This window comes from Rutidosis leptorrhynchoides, chromosome 6 (assembly GCF_046630445.1).
Source record: "Rutidosis leptorrhynchoides isolate AG116_Rl617_1_P2 chromosome 6, CSIRO_AGI_Rlap_v1, whole genome shotgun sequence".
NCBI classification, from domain to species: domain Eukaryota; kingdom Viridiplantae; phylum Streptophyta; class Magnoliopsida; order Asterales; family Asteraceae; genus Rutidosis; species Rutidosis leptorrhynchoides.
Genome location: NC_092338.1, coordinates 45,314,235 through 45,329,458, shown reverse-complemented (window position 1 = coordinate 45,329,458; position 15,224 = coordinate 45,314,235). Strand labels below are relative to the sequence as shown.

The 15,224-nt window shown below is 33.2% G+C and overlaps 1 protein-coding gene across 3 annotated transcripts; it reads right to left on the bottom strand.

Annotated features, from left to right (window-relative positions):
• Window positions 1–3,783: 3,783 nt before the first annotated feature.
• LOC139851540 (leucine-rich repeat receptor protein kinase HPCA1-like) lies at window positions 3,784–11,479 on the bottom strand. Of its 3 annotated transcripts, XM_071840622.1 has the most exons (19): window positions 11,036–11,479; window positions 10,772–10,892; window positions 10,610–10,681; window positions 10,440–10,514; window positions 10,273–10,344; window positions 10,025–10,186; window positions 9,534–9,608; window positions 9,381–9,452; window positions 8,937–9,008; window positions 8,758–8,826; window positions 8,542–8,616; window positions 8,286–8,354; window positions 8,052–8,186; window positions 6,687–7,168; window positions 6,440–6,598; window positions 5,933–6,069; window positions 5,618–5,837; window positions 4,829–5,064; window positions 3,784–4,649 (listed from the first exon to the last, which is right to left on the bottom strand). In XM_071840622.1, the coding sequence occupies exons 1-19, from the start codon at window positions 11,109–11,111 to the stop codon at window positions 4,176–4,178; spliced, it is 2,853 nt and encodes a 950-aa protein (XP_071696723.1). In that variant the 5' UTR covers window positions 11,112–11,479; the 3' UTR covers window positions 3,784–4,175. The 3 variants fall into 3 exon arrangements, with proteins under 3 accessions (XP_071696723.1, XP_071696724.1, XP_071696725.1); XM_071840623.1 differs by lacking the exon at window positions 8,286–8,354 and having other exon boundaries at window positions 11,036–11,478; XM_071840624.1 differs by lacking the exon at window positions 9,534–9,608 and having other exon boundaries at window positions 11,036–11,478.
• Window positions 11,480–15,224: the final 3,745 nt, after the last annotated feature.

Genomic DNA, 15,224 nt, shown 5'->3' with positions numbered 1-15,224 from the left:
CCATGGTGGATGCTCTCAACGTGTATTTTGCACAATTTGCAATTCCTCGAAGAACATGAGCCAAAACGTCCAGATGTCGGCTTCTTACCATTCATAAAAAGACCTTGATATGACATTCATTGCTAAGACTGGTATTTACATATTAAAAAAACTGAATAAACTTACTGAGATGTTGGTCTGCAACATCCAGTTTCAAAATAGGAGTTAATTTTGCCAATTTGTATTGCTTCAGAGTGTACATGAAAGAAGTCGTTATCAGAATCTTGAAAGTAATCTACCAAGCAGACCATACATATGTAATTGGGTCAGAATAGCCATCATTACCACCTAGAAGGTAGATATAGAAAGAGTTAAATCAAGAACCTTAAGAACAAATGTCTATGCACATTGTACGTTCTGTAGGATATCCGAGCAACCGTCAACTCATCCTGCTAACTATGTCCCATGTTTTGACAGCACCTATAATCAACAATAACGTGAATACATGAGACCCGAATGATGTTTATCCAACACCGTAATAAAAAAAAATAGATGATGAACAAATGAGCTTCTTACATCAAAACCTTAAAAAGTTTTTTTGTTCGAGCAATATCCATAACCAAAGGCTGATACTCATGAGCTTTTGAATTATTCCAGCAGAAGACCAAATAATATTATTTGGATTGTCACTAAATATCAACCTACTTTCATTCTTTTACTTTTCAAGCTCTAATTCAAACTGTCAGTAAGGAAATATCATCCAATTGCAGACGATGAGACCACATTTGGCCATGAAGAACATACAAGTATCATGGGTTTACACAAAATTACCCATATGTACACATTACTTTTTTTCTTGACAACCGAAAAATAAAAATAAAATGCAGACATGTACAAAAAGATCATTTTAGATATATTCGCAGTACCCAGATTAGCAGTCATATATGCAACTCACACATTCATTGATTCATGTAACCTATACATGTCACTTATAAAATATGGGTAATCTTGAAAAAAATTAAATCGATATCAGAAACCCTAATTTAATAGTTACTTACAATGATTCCTGAAGGATGAAACCAATTCAGTCGTCAATCATAGTGTTTAAGAACTTGTACCCCCGCTGATAGGTAAAATAGCATAATTGAATCGATAATGGTTGAAGATTGAAATTTAAAAGATTCAATCGGTTCACCATATATCAGTTTGAATGATAATATATAAATAAAAAGGAATTAAATGTACTATAATCAATATCCCTAATGAAATAATAATGAAATTGAAAGTAAACATTGACACCTTCTACTTCGCCACTGTGTTCATTGCCGATTTCACATCTCATTGATTTGCATCTGGTACAATGTGAACCCCGATACAGCTCTTCCATCGATATGCTTTTCGTGTTTTTGATTCAATAATGCTTAGTTATTTGTCTGATATCGATCTGCTTTGTGCTAGCTGACGTTAATCTATTCACCGATAGAAAGCTGTTCATCTATTGATTTGGGAAGTATGTATGATGATTGTTGTATATCAATTGATTTGGGAAGTGTGTATTGGTGATTAATCGTGGAAGGTAGGAATTAAATTACAACGGTTGTGAAATTAATGGAAGAATATGAAAGAAACTCCGGCGATTTTCCCTAATTTTGCGTACTGAAATATTTCGTAACGTAATAAGGGTACCCAGGTAATTGTTTTCCTTAACTGCCGATTACAATGCTAAATGACGACATTATGTATTTAAACAGATAAGATTAAAATAAGGGAAACGGATCAAAGGGTGAGATTTTGCCATGTGTGTTTTTAACATACTTAATTACATCATAGTAATAGTTTTCTAATTATAGTTAAGAGAGATATAATAAATAATAATAATTGAATTTATATAGTTGTGTATTTTCTATGTTCTCTTCTATTTACTCGTCCACATCGGTTAATATTAGAGATAAACTTTCTCATTCCAATGGCCGGTGAAGATGGAAACCGAACTAATGATTCCTTTGGCGCGATCAAGGGAATTAAAACAAGAAAACAGTTAATTTATGACGTCGGTGCTCGCATCATGTTATTGGAAATGCTTTCGCTCTATACGTTTCAGCAGTTATAAACTTATAATAACAATACACATCAGTGATGGTCTAGACTTAGGGGGTGTTTGGATTTGCGTTTGAAAAATTGATTATGCGTTTTAAATAATCAGAATCAGATAATCAGCTGTATTAAAACGTGATTCGGTTTAAAGGTGTTTGGATTTGATTATGCTGTTTTATATCGCAATAATGAGATAATCAGTGTTCTGAGTGTTTGGTAAAATCAAATTATTTGATAACTTAACATGTAAAATTACCAAAAAGAACAATCTTTTAATATATATATATATATATATATATATATATATATATATATATATATATATATATATATATATATATATATATATATATATATATATATATATATATATATATATATATATATATAGTGGACCAATCCATGGATAAGCACTAAATGGGGCACAAACTGGATAAGTAAAATTTCAAATTTTTTTTTTTTTAAAAAACGATCCTTTAATATGCAAATAGAAGAAAAAGAAAAAATTTTAAAAAGTTTTTGAACAAAATCGTTCGAAAATCGATGATAAATGGTAAACACCGATGATGAATGGTAAAAATTGATGATGAATGGTAAAATTAACCATTCATCTGGTTAATTTATCATTCATTTTTGTTCGCGATGAATGATAAAATTAATCAATGCTAAAAAAAAGCAGATGAATGGTTAATTTAACCATTCATCTATTTATGATGAATGATAAAAAAGCAGATGAATGGTTAATTTAACCATTCATCTGGTTTTTTAGCATTGATTAATTTTATCATTAATCGTAAACAAGATGAATGATAAATTAACCAGATGAATGGTTAATTTTACCATTCATCATCGATTTTTGAAAGATTTTGAACTTTTTTTTTTATGAAAAAAATTGATTAGAGGTGCATTTTAATGCAGATTTATGAATGTAAAAAAAATTCAAAAAAAAAAAATTTATTTTGCTTATCCGGTTTGTACTCCTTTTAAGCTTATCCATGGATCGTGCCCCTATATATATATATACATTTTTCATAAATTGTATAAGCAAAATACTTTCACATACATATACAATTTATTTTAACTATGATAACTATTACTAGTATTTTTCAAGATAACGGAGTATTATTATTAAATTTGTACTTCGTATTATGTATGGTACTTATAATATTTCGCACTATTTTTTTATGAAGAGATGAGCTGTTGTTGAAAGAAGGAAAAGCAGAGGTCTTTTATAGAGAGTATTTTCTATTATTGTATTGTAAATGACAATTGAAGCAATGTTGTTAGGGATATAATAGTCAAATAAATGGCAAGACTTGTATTTGAGAAATCACGTTTTGCAAACAATATGCCCCTAGTTACTGTTGGGAAATCGTGTTTTTAAGGCTCAAGAACGTAAATAATTATTTTTTAAATTTTGGTTGCCAAACACTAAAACTAAATTAATTGCGATTTATAAACGCAATGATTAAAAAATCAACTTCATATCGCCAATCCAAACACCCCCTTAAACATTGACTATTGGTCCAAACTGAAAAATGTATACACTCCTAAGAAATTTAAAAGTAAAAAGTTTTAAAGAAACACTAAAATATATAATCTATAAAGACAGACATGTTAATATCAAATCAAATTCCAATAATAATATATACAATCATATGTAACTTTCAATCTTGTTTACTTGAAGATAGAAGTTGACAAATCTGGATACAAAACTAAAAAACAGACATGTTAATATCAAATCAAATTGCATGTTTGATCTTCTTTTCGTACAAGACAATGCACATGGCCAATGTTTGAGCAACATAGTAAGTAGCTGCATACTCTAAAAAACTTATACATAAGCAATACATAACTAACGTACTACTCAGTACTAAATACTCGTAACTAGAGTTCTTTCAACTTTTTGCAGTGTGATAGACATACAACACCTGTAATTTAAACAGTTGTGACTAGCAAATATTTGCTTAAACCAATGAAAATTGACTTAAATAATTTACATAAATAAATGCTTAGATAATTAACATATGCATACCTATAGAACCCGAATGAACAAATACATTTACATCCTAAATTGTAAAACAACACCTATATATATATGATCATTTCGCATCCAAAATTGAAGATAGATGATCTCCACTGTATGCAAAGAGGTTATCATTCAAGTAAGGATGATTATTCCCCTTACTTTTTCCTTCATAACTTTCTGAAGTCGACGCAGATTCAACATACGGATTAATACCCGCTAATTCCATAATATTCTCTATCTCTTTCACAACTTCACTCATTGTTGGTCTTCGATTCCCAGTTTCTTCAACACACCGCATTGCAACATCCACAAACGTCACTAATCCTGGTATTTCAGTGCTCGAACCGATGATCGGGTCAATAACCTCACGAAGGTTATATGAGTCTTTTTCCTTGTTCATTGTTTCTTGTATCTCCCTTACTATGTACTTACCGTTCTCAATTGGATTTCTTGCTGTTATCAACTCCAACATTACTATTCCAAAACTATAAACGTCACTTTTTTCCGTCAATTGCTGAGTCATGTAATATTCAGGATCCATGTAACCCTATAACAATTTCATGAAGGGTGAATTATTCAAATGATCTGCGTAGATAGTTGTTCTTAGTAATTGAATATTGATGTTTTTAGAATACAATAAACTGATTTATTAGCCAATAATCACCTTTAAAACAATATCAAAACATTACTCCCTAGAATAATCGTTATGGAAGAAAGTTGACTAACCATTGTTCCTTTGACTTGGGTGGTAATGTGTGTTCGGTCAGCATCACCAAGTGGCTTGGAAAGACCAAAATCAGCAACTTTGGCATTCAACCGTTCGTCAAGTAATATATTAGTTGTCTTGACATCTCTATGTATGATGGGAGGATCTGCAAGATCATGCAGATACTGCAACCCTTTTGCGGCTCCAAGGATTATTTTTAGTCTTCTCATCCAATCCAACCTAATCCCAGACCTCCCTGTAAGTTTTCATCAGTTCTTAGGGTGCGTTTGATAAAAAAAAAATGATTAAGCACGGAATGGGTCAAAATCTGAATGATCAAAGGTTCTGACTTAACTTAGTTCTTCACGACAATAACATGTTTGATAATTATTCTGAATGAACTCTATTAAAGATGTAAAATTAGTGTATTAACCGTTTAAATGGATAAATAAAACAATATAATTGTTAGACAAGTGTTCTAAGTATAATTTAAGAAAGATATTAAAGGAAATAAAGGTGCTGAATAGTTAAGAGAATATAACAACCAAACGGTTCATCACAGATTGCTGAATGGTTCATCATCATTTGTCATTCAGATATAAGTAACAAACGCAGTGAATGCTGAATTGTTTAGCATTTAGTTAGTGTTGAACCATTCAATTAAGAGGTGAATTTAGTTTTATTTTTGGTGCGACATTGGTTTCGCTGGTGTCAGGTTCACCAAATGGGTAAATTTATAAGATATAGCTAGAACATGTCAAAGATTATGGAGTTCTACTATATTAAGGTGAGAAAGAAGATTATTATACCTGAAAGACTATCCTTGAGAGTACCATTAACAATATACTCATAAACCAGCATTTGTTCACCTGCATCGAAACAAAATCCCACAAGACTAACAACATTCTTGTGATGAACCCTTGACAGAAGCTCGATTTCATTTTTAAACTCAAGAGCACCCTGATTAGATTCTTGTCGAGCTCGTTTAACGGCAATCAATTGCCCATTTGGAAGACTCCCTCTGTAAACCTACAACAGATCAATTATATTAACATAATAAAGTTCTACCATCTTTGGTCTATTAAGTGATAGCAAACACGATTGCCGATTTATTTAATACCGACCATGCCGTAGCCACCAGCTCCTATATTTGATGCTGCACTAAAATTATTTGTGCATATTTTAAGCTCTTCAAATGTGAAAGATCTTGCCCCTTTCAGTTGAGGACAACCACCTTTGCCTTTATCTGGGTCCCAAGACGCTGCAAGTGTACTATAATTAGAAAACCAGTGGGCAGACGTTTATTGCGTTATAGTTTTCACGTAAAAACTAGAGGTGGCAATTTTGACCCATTTACATAAGATCCGACCAAGATCATGATTTATATCTCGTGGGTCTATAATATGAACATCACCCAAAGTGAAATTTTACGTTATAGTTTTCACGTAAAAACTGGAGTGAAACAATATGAACATCACCCAAAGTAAAATTTTTAATTGCTTACGTATAGGTACTTCAAATATTCTTGGTTAAAAGCTTTTTACGTATATGTACTTCAAATATTCTTGGTTAAAAGCTTTTTACGTCAACCCAACCCATTTGACCCACCCATTTTGCCACTATAGTCTTACCAAAAGGACTGTTCTTTCTAGTAGCTCTTTCGGCCTTTCCTTTCTGACGGAAAGCATAAAGTCCTGCAATGATCAGTAATAGCACTAGAACACAAGCTCCCACTGATACTCCAATTATAAGTCCAATGCTAACCGACTTATTTTTTCGTTTTGACCCATCTGTAAATAGAACCAACGTGCACACAATCAGATATGCATGGGATATTTTGAAGCAACATATATAAACCAATATAGTATATAGAGTTACCTGCAAAGAAACCATAGTCGTTGCCATTAAAAACGTATGGTCCAAAAGAGTGTGGAGGTTTATAAGTTTGGTTACTAAGCACGAATCCTATTTGCGATATTCCTGACCTATTGAAACGCTCGTCACCAGATGGGAAAACATCTAGGTTTATCACAAGGTAGTCAACTTGATTCTCGGTGGGTTGACTCAGTGAAATTGAGTCAACTGGGAGCTGATTAGATTCAAAAGAAATCATCATGGAACTCTCAAGAGATGTATAGATTGTTACGTTTCCTAGATCGGAGAACGAAGGAGCTCTAAAAGTTAAAGTTCCCGAATACGGATATGAACATTTACAGTTTGGACTAAAAACTTGATCCGAATTGCAGGTGGTAGATTGAATGCAGTTGTTTTGCGGTGTTGAATATGGGGAGTGATCAGATTCTTTTGGAGGTTTACAATATGTTGCTTCTGATTTCATACAAACTGGATTCGCGAAGAGACTGCAATTAGATATAAATGAGTCAATACCAAGACAAATTAAGCTCCTAAAGAATAGCTACATGTCAAATAAGTAAGAAAAAAATAGCTTCAAATGAAATGGGTCGAAAGTCGAAACTCACTCAAAAAAATACAGTACGGAGTATATTACAATTAATTTTTTTTAAGACAATTGTCGCGTAGATTTATGTACACTAAGTGCACATAGTTTGGACCTAAAGCGTCTAGGATTCGTTTAAACCCGTAAGCCAAGAGTACCTGGCAAACGGGTCAGGTTGGGTCGGTTTAATGGTTTTGTGTTGAAGTGGATCATGGGTAAAAAGGGTAAAATTTTTATAAAGGTCCAAATGGGTCAGGTTGGGTCGGTTTGGGTAACAGGTCAAAATGGGTAACAGGTCAAACAGGTCATATACTTCTACATTGCTTTTTTACACTTATTATATTATTTTAATTATTATAATTTATAATTTATAACTTATTCTATACATATAAGAAATATTAATATACATAATAAACGATATAACCATGAATGATTTGATAAATATTTGGCGGATGAGACTTGTTATGCTCAACCCATTTACAGTACCCATTAGACCTATCTCCATTTATTGAGCTTTGAGTATTGATAGCCGTTAGACATGTTACTTCATATTTTGTATAGGACCCAATAGGTTGAAGGGAAACTCATTGGACCTCTTTTTAAGTTTTGATTTACATTGCTAGACCTACTTTTTCTCAAGACCCAATTGACCCGAAAGCTTTACCCAATTGACCCAAATTTGAGAGTATGGGTCTCAATTGCCAGGTATAGCCAAGACTCATATTAGTTTCGCAATCTATCTATTGTGAATTCCTGCAAGGATATTACAGGTATGAATAACATACGTCAGATTGGTAGTGAATCCACTTGGTGGTGTGAAATCGGTAATCTTGTTATAGGTCATATCAAGAAGTTGAAGATCGTTGCTATAATCAGCTCCAAAATCCAGGGTGCCACTAAGCAGATTGTTTCTTAGAACTCTGTTATGCAATTTATAATTGTTTTAGAATTCAAAAAATAGTAAACTAAAAAATGAAAATGTGATGTGGTGTAAAGTAAGATTAAGATATTGCCCTCACACAGTCTGTAATGGCATGCTAAATAAGACAACAGGTACTTCTCCTAGCAGGTTTGTATTTTCCATCATCCTGATATATATATATATATATATATATATATATATATATATATATATATATATATATATATATATATATATAAACGAATAATAATAAGTGTATCTCGTGGGGTGATCATAAATAAATAAAGATAATAAATTAATAATCTTTTATAAAAGAAATGAACGGGTAGATTGAGAGAAGCGGAGAAATGTACAATGTTGTTAGAGACTGCAATGATGATAACCATTCAGGAATCGGTGATGGTTCGAAAGAATTATTGCTCATGTCCCTGTAATGACGTTTTGCAACGTAATTAGTATAACCAATATATTTATAATTATAATTCTAATGATAAAATTGAGTAACTCATCCTTTAAAAGGGAAAACGATTAGTGAAATACATTGTGTGCATTATGATATAGACTCTTACAAATAGTTTAGGAGTGTCATTCCAGTTAAATCGGGCAGTGTTCCGTCAAATTTGTTGTTGGATAGATACCTACACCAGAACAAGCAAACAACTTTCTAGATGACAATTACCCCAAAAATATTTATAAAAAAAGGAAGAAAAAAACATGTTTTCTGTAAGTTATCAGCTGTCCAACTTACAGCTCGTTGATCTGAGTGAGATTGTTGATGTTTGATGTGACATTCCCGCTTAATGAATTCCTGTCTAGACGTCTATCTCATACATGCAAAGTCAAAGTTGATAGTCAATACGATATGCACATTAACTTCTTCTTTGGAGTAAAGGTGGAAAATTTGATCCTTTTCTTGCGAACGGGTCGTTTTTAGTTATGTGTCACCTATAACCGATCAAATTTGGTCAAATCAAAAATTAAAATAGCTTAACAGAAAATGGGTCAAGAGTTGTAAAAAATGTATATCGACTACTTAATATTTCAACACCCACCCATTTATCTAGTTCGATATGAACCATTAAACTAGTTTGTTTCAACTGGCAAACCCGTTTTATTCATTGACCGTCGCACGTCCGACCTGCCCATTTTGCCACCTCTAATTTTGGGGTATGTATTGGGTAAAGATACTCACAACACCTCAAGAGTTTGAACCAATCCTAGTGTTAACGGAAATGGGCCTGAGAATTGGTTATCTTCAAATAGCCTGCTCGAAATAATATATATTAATCAACTAAAATGAATCACGTCTCAAGCTACTGATCAGATCAGGTTTGCAGGAACATACACATGTTTAAGAGTCATTTCAGAGCTGAAGAGCTGAGCTGGTATTTCACCTGATAATTTGTTCTTGCCAAAGTGACTGTAATCATATCGAAAAGTAAACTATATACATTTTCTTATTCTTAATTTATTTTTATTTTTGTATATAAAGGGAAAGTCAAAATTATGTCATCTTTTGTCAAAATATTGAATATTGACATTTAGATAGTTCACAACTATGATTTTTAATCATTGATTTAAATGACGATGTCATAATTGTCTCTCTTCATATCAACAATTGATTAATTAATTTGTACTAACAAACTCATCTACCCCTCTTATATATAAAAAAACAAACCAAACTTAATTATCTTTATTCTCTCCTCTATATACAAGTAATTATTATTATTAATCACTGGATAATTATTATTATTAATTCCGTGAAGTCACGGGTGCACACTAGTAACTCTTTTAACGCTAAATACTAATTAAATGCAAATAATAAAATTGACTTACAAGTGCTTTGTATTAACCAGAAAATCAAGCCCTGCGCTGGTTCCATCCGAAACTGGTATAGATCCGCTAAGCTTATTGTCAGCTAGATCCAACCAATAAAGCTTAGTAAGATTCCCAATTGACGGTGGAATTGGTCCACTGAAGCCGTTACTATTCAGAGACCTGAAAATTTTCATAAATAGTAACAAATATTACAATTTGAATTAATTGACCAAACACACACAATTTTATGCAATCAAGATCCTTACAAGAAAGTTAACTGCGGTAGAGATCCTATAGTTTCTGGAAGTGGACCGTTGAAACCGCAACCAACCAGGATTCTGCCAAACAATTTTGTACAAAATTAATCCAAGACGCTTACTTATAAGCAGTTGTAAAATCATTAATTATGAAGTACTACTAAAAAGTTGCTTACAGAGTTGTTAACTTTTTTAAACTCCCGATATCTGGAGTAAGTGATCCTGTAAGGCCCTTATTGTAAGACAGATCCCTACATGTAATAAAAAAAAATCTTAAAAAGTGAAATAAAAATAACGACGACTCAGAGTAATTCAAGTTTGTTTCCAAATCGATACACAGACATACAGGATTTGCAATTCAGAGAACTGTGCAATGTCTCCAGATAACTTCCCAATCAAATTTATGCTTGATAAGGTTCTGAAATGGAAAAAACAAGGTGTTGAAATGTTTATCAAAGACGGTTACTTATGGCGGTCATTTATTTGAATGAACTGTGGTAAGGCTTACATCGAGGTGACACGTGAATCGGTGCAGTGAATCCCATCCCACTTGTCCTCACATGGGTCAGAACCAACCCAGTTGGGTGGTGTATTCTGCCAATTATCCTTGAGAGCCTTAAGATATACAACTGCACCAAAAAATCATTAATTTAAAATATTCCTTCACATATACAGAGATGATGCAAATTTAACAAAAGAAATACAATTTCACAAATTAAAGAGTACTAGAAAACTATGATACAAATACATGATCACATAACAAAGAACTTACGATCCTGACTCTGGGCTGATGTCAGCAATACATGTATTGAAACTAGCACAACTAACAGCTTAACTCTTACACTCATTTCTCAAGGTATAGTAGTTCTACCTGGCACTAATTGTTGTAGTAAATCTCAATACTCATATATCATTATATTTATATTTATATAAAGATATATTCAAAGAGCTAAAACTCATAAATTATATGCATAATAAGAAATCTAGCTTCTTGAAGTATAATTGGTCCACTGGTCTGATTAATAGTACCCCACTGCATCGACGTCTACATGTCTTGCCACTTGCATCTTTCTTCAAACCCCATTTATACGTACTGATGTAGGGCTAACTTTTGATATTGATTAGTCATATTAATTTGTTCTAATCAACAATCATAGACAGACATCACATACTTAAACAGTTCCCATATAACAATAATAATACGCATTACAGGTTGGTTAGTCACACTACTGTAGATAAAAGTTATGCCAAGTTCAAAGATAAAACGACAAATCTAAGGCCTCGTTTGGCTCAGGGAATCCAATGGGATCCCGGCAGAATTGGAATTGAATTTTGACACGATGCATGTCTAAATTCATTTCCAATTCCGCCGGAATCCTATTGGATTCCGTGAGCCAAGGGGGCCTAAGTTTTTAACCAATGAAATGGAATGCACTATGAATCATATAAGAACAATATAAGGCTGATCTTATCCATCATTTAAGTCAAAATTTATGAAGTCTCCCATCATTACACCAACAAGTTCTAATTATTAAGGGCAACTCTATTAAATTCACTATGAAGAATTGTTACATTTCAAAATTTCATATCTTCATTTACCAAGCTATTTTATATTTTATTGCCCCCAAATGTAACTGATGCAAGCGTTATCCCACGCTAGGCATGCATCAACCTTACAAGGAGAAATGTAGAACTCACTCCCAAAAGCTAGCTTGAAGGAGGAGGGGACACCTACCCTTATAAGGCACCAACTAGTTTATTCTCTAGTCAATGTGGGATCATATCAATACCCCACCCTTTAAAGATCCAACGTCCTCGTTGGTCACGGTTGGCACCCTTTCTTTCAGTCCAAGCCACCACTCCGAGGCCTCGTTGGTCACGGTTGACACCCTCTCTCTTCCAGTCCAAGCCACCACTCCATAGGTCACCACTCCGAGGTGTTGGGATCTCGAAAGATGGGATCTCTCAATGAAAGCACCACTGATGCAAGCGTTATCCCACGCTAGGCATGCATCAACCTTACAAGGAGAAATGTAGAACTCACTCCCAAAAGCTAGCTTGAAGGAGGAGGGGACACCTACCCTTATAAGGCACCAACTAGTTTATTCTCTAGTCAATGTGGGATCATATCAATACCCCACCCTTTAAAGATCCAACGTCCTCGTTGGTCACGGTTGGCACCCTTTCTTTCAGTCCAAGCCACCACTCCGAGGCCTCGTTGGTCACGGCTATGTTGGTCACGGTTGGCACCCTCTCTCTTCCAGTCCAAGCCACCACTCCATAGGTCACCACTCCGAGGTGTTGGGATCTCGAAAGATGGGATCTCTCAATGAAAGCACCAATGATGCAAGCCTTATCCCACGCTAGGCATGCATCAACCTTACAAGGAGAAATGTAGAACTCACTCCCAAAAGCTAGCTTGAAGGAGGAGGGGACACCCACCCTTATAAGGCACCAACTAGTTTATTCTCTAGTCAATGTGGGATCATATCAGTAACCTACCCAATTCAATTAGCAGGTCATAAATTCAGGACACCCAAGTGGCAGAGAAGAGTCCAAACATTGCAGCAAATGATACGGCAAATTTTTAAGAATGAAAGAAATCATTTGTTGTTATTCACGGATTATAATTCACTGGGTCCGTGATGTTGATGATGTAGAGTATTATATAGCAACATTTAAGGTGGGTAATTGTGTTAGATGATAGGGTAGGCCCAAGTCATTGTGGCTTGGGATCATTAGATTTATTATTATCATCATCTTCCTAATATTGATGTAAGATTATCATCACTTATTACATATTACATATTGCTTATTTTAAATTAGTACTCTCTTACGCAATACAGTAACTATTTCGGTACTTCTTATGTTACAACTATTACAAATAAGTAAGCAAAGTAATAAAAAATTGACTTTATAACATATAAGAACATAGCGTTTCCAATACAAAGTTACTATTCTAATGCGAAAATTAAATTCTTCACAAAAATTATTAAAATTGTTATAATATATAAATATATATATAAATGGATAGTCAATTATTGATACACAAAAGTAATATTATTGTATTACCTAAACTTGTGATATTTTTGCTATAAATAGCCATGAATGCAAGCATTAAACTTGCACCATTTTCTCACACTTACAAAGTGTTTCTTTCTTTCTCTCCATTATCATCTTTGTTCTTACACTTCATTATTAGCATTCTTAATCAAGAATCAAACCACTAAAGGTAGTTATAAGCCTACTGAATTATAACATCAAGAATCAAACCACTAAAGGTAGTTATAAGCCTACTGAATTATAACACGTTATCAGCACGATAATCTTAATACTAATTATGGTTAGCTCTGCCACCTAAATGATATATGGTCGGTTATACCACCTGAATAATATATGGTCGACACTGTCGCCTAATTATCATTTATGTTACTAACATTTATATTTCTATTATCTAACATTTATATGGTAGACACTGTCGCATAATTATCATTTATGTTACTAACATTTATATTTCTATTATCTAACATTTATATGGTCGACACTGTCACCTAATTATCATTTATGTTATATAACATTTATTTATGATTGCTTACATATGGTCGACACTGTCGCCTACTTATCATTTATGTTATATTAAATTTATGTTTAATGTTTATATACTTATGAATATAAATTGACTCTAATTTATCATGTTGTTTGTTTTAATTTTTGATAATAGAAAATGTCGAATCTGGAAAAGCTTAAATTTACTCCTTTAGAATCAACGGGAAACAACTACATGCCATGGGTTATAAAAGTAAAAATGCATCTTAAATCAATGGGCATTCTTGAAACCATAAATGAAAACAACACTTGTTCTGAAAAAGAACAAGCAACGGCATGTTGCTTTATTCATCAACATATTGATGAATGCTTACAAAATAATTATGTGACTGTAGAAGATCCCCATGTTTTATGGGAAGGTCTCAAAAGCAGATTCAATAATCAAAGAGAAATTTTACTTCCAGCTGCTATGGATCAATGGAGAACATTAAGGTTCCAAGACTTTAAGAAAGTAAATGAATACAGCTCAGCTCTGTATAATACAGTCTCACAACTTAAATTCTGTGGACATGAAATAAGTGATGCAGACATGTTGGAGAAAACTTTCTCCACAATGAATGCTGCCAACATCACAGTGCAAAGAAATTTGAGAATGCTAAAGTTCAACACATATCCTGAACTTAATTCATATCTCTTGGTTGCAGAGCAAAATGATGAGCTATTAATGAAAAATCAGCAATCCCATCCTACTGGTACACTTGCAATCCCTGAAGCAAATACTGCAAATAATTATAAACAGGGACAAGGACGCGGGCAAGGTCGTGGTTATAATAACCATCGCCATCTTCATGTCAAAAGCCATAACTATGGTAGAAACCATCCTTATGGTAATGGGAATGGGCGTGGACGTGGCCGTGGTCGTGGCCGTGGTGGTCAAAGAAATAATAATCCACGAAAATATAAATATCAATCACAAAACAAGCCCACTAAACAAGATGTTGAAGAAAATTCTTCTAAAAATTCTGAAGAATCTTGTTACAGATGTGGTAGAATGGGCCAATGGGCTAATACTTGCCAAACATCTAAACATCTTGTTAAGATGTATCAGGATTCGCTTAAAGGTAAAGAAAAGGAAGTAAATTTTGTGGATAATATTGATCCAACAGTCACTGAGCAACCATCTGATTTATATGAAGATTTCTTGAATTAAATTAATATGTTTCTTTTATAAATAAAACGATTTAACCTTTGTCATCATGTTTTCTCAAATGTTTCAGTTCTATATGTTTTATCAAATGTTCCAGTTCTATGTTTGATGTTTCAATTCTATGTATGTCAAATGTTTCAGTTTTATCTATTTGTGTGTAATAAACATTTTGTGTAAAATTTATATACTTACTGTTTGTTTCTTATAT

Bases quoted from the DNA above. Each gene is read 5' to 3' on its own strand.
- LOC139851540 (XM_071840622.1), bottom strand. From the start codon at position 11,111: ATGAGTGTAAGAGTTAAGCTGTTAGTTGTGCTAGTTTCAATACATGTA. The intron at 10,893-11,035 runs GTAAGTTCTTTG...TTTTTGGTGCAG, and splicing joins ATCAGCCCAGAGTCAGGATC to TTGTATATCTTAAGGCTCTC. The intron at 10,345-10,439 runs GTAAGCAACTTT...ATTGTTTGGCAG, and splicing joins TTAAAAAAGTTAACAACTCT to AATCCTGGTTGGTTGCGGTT.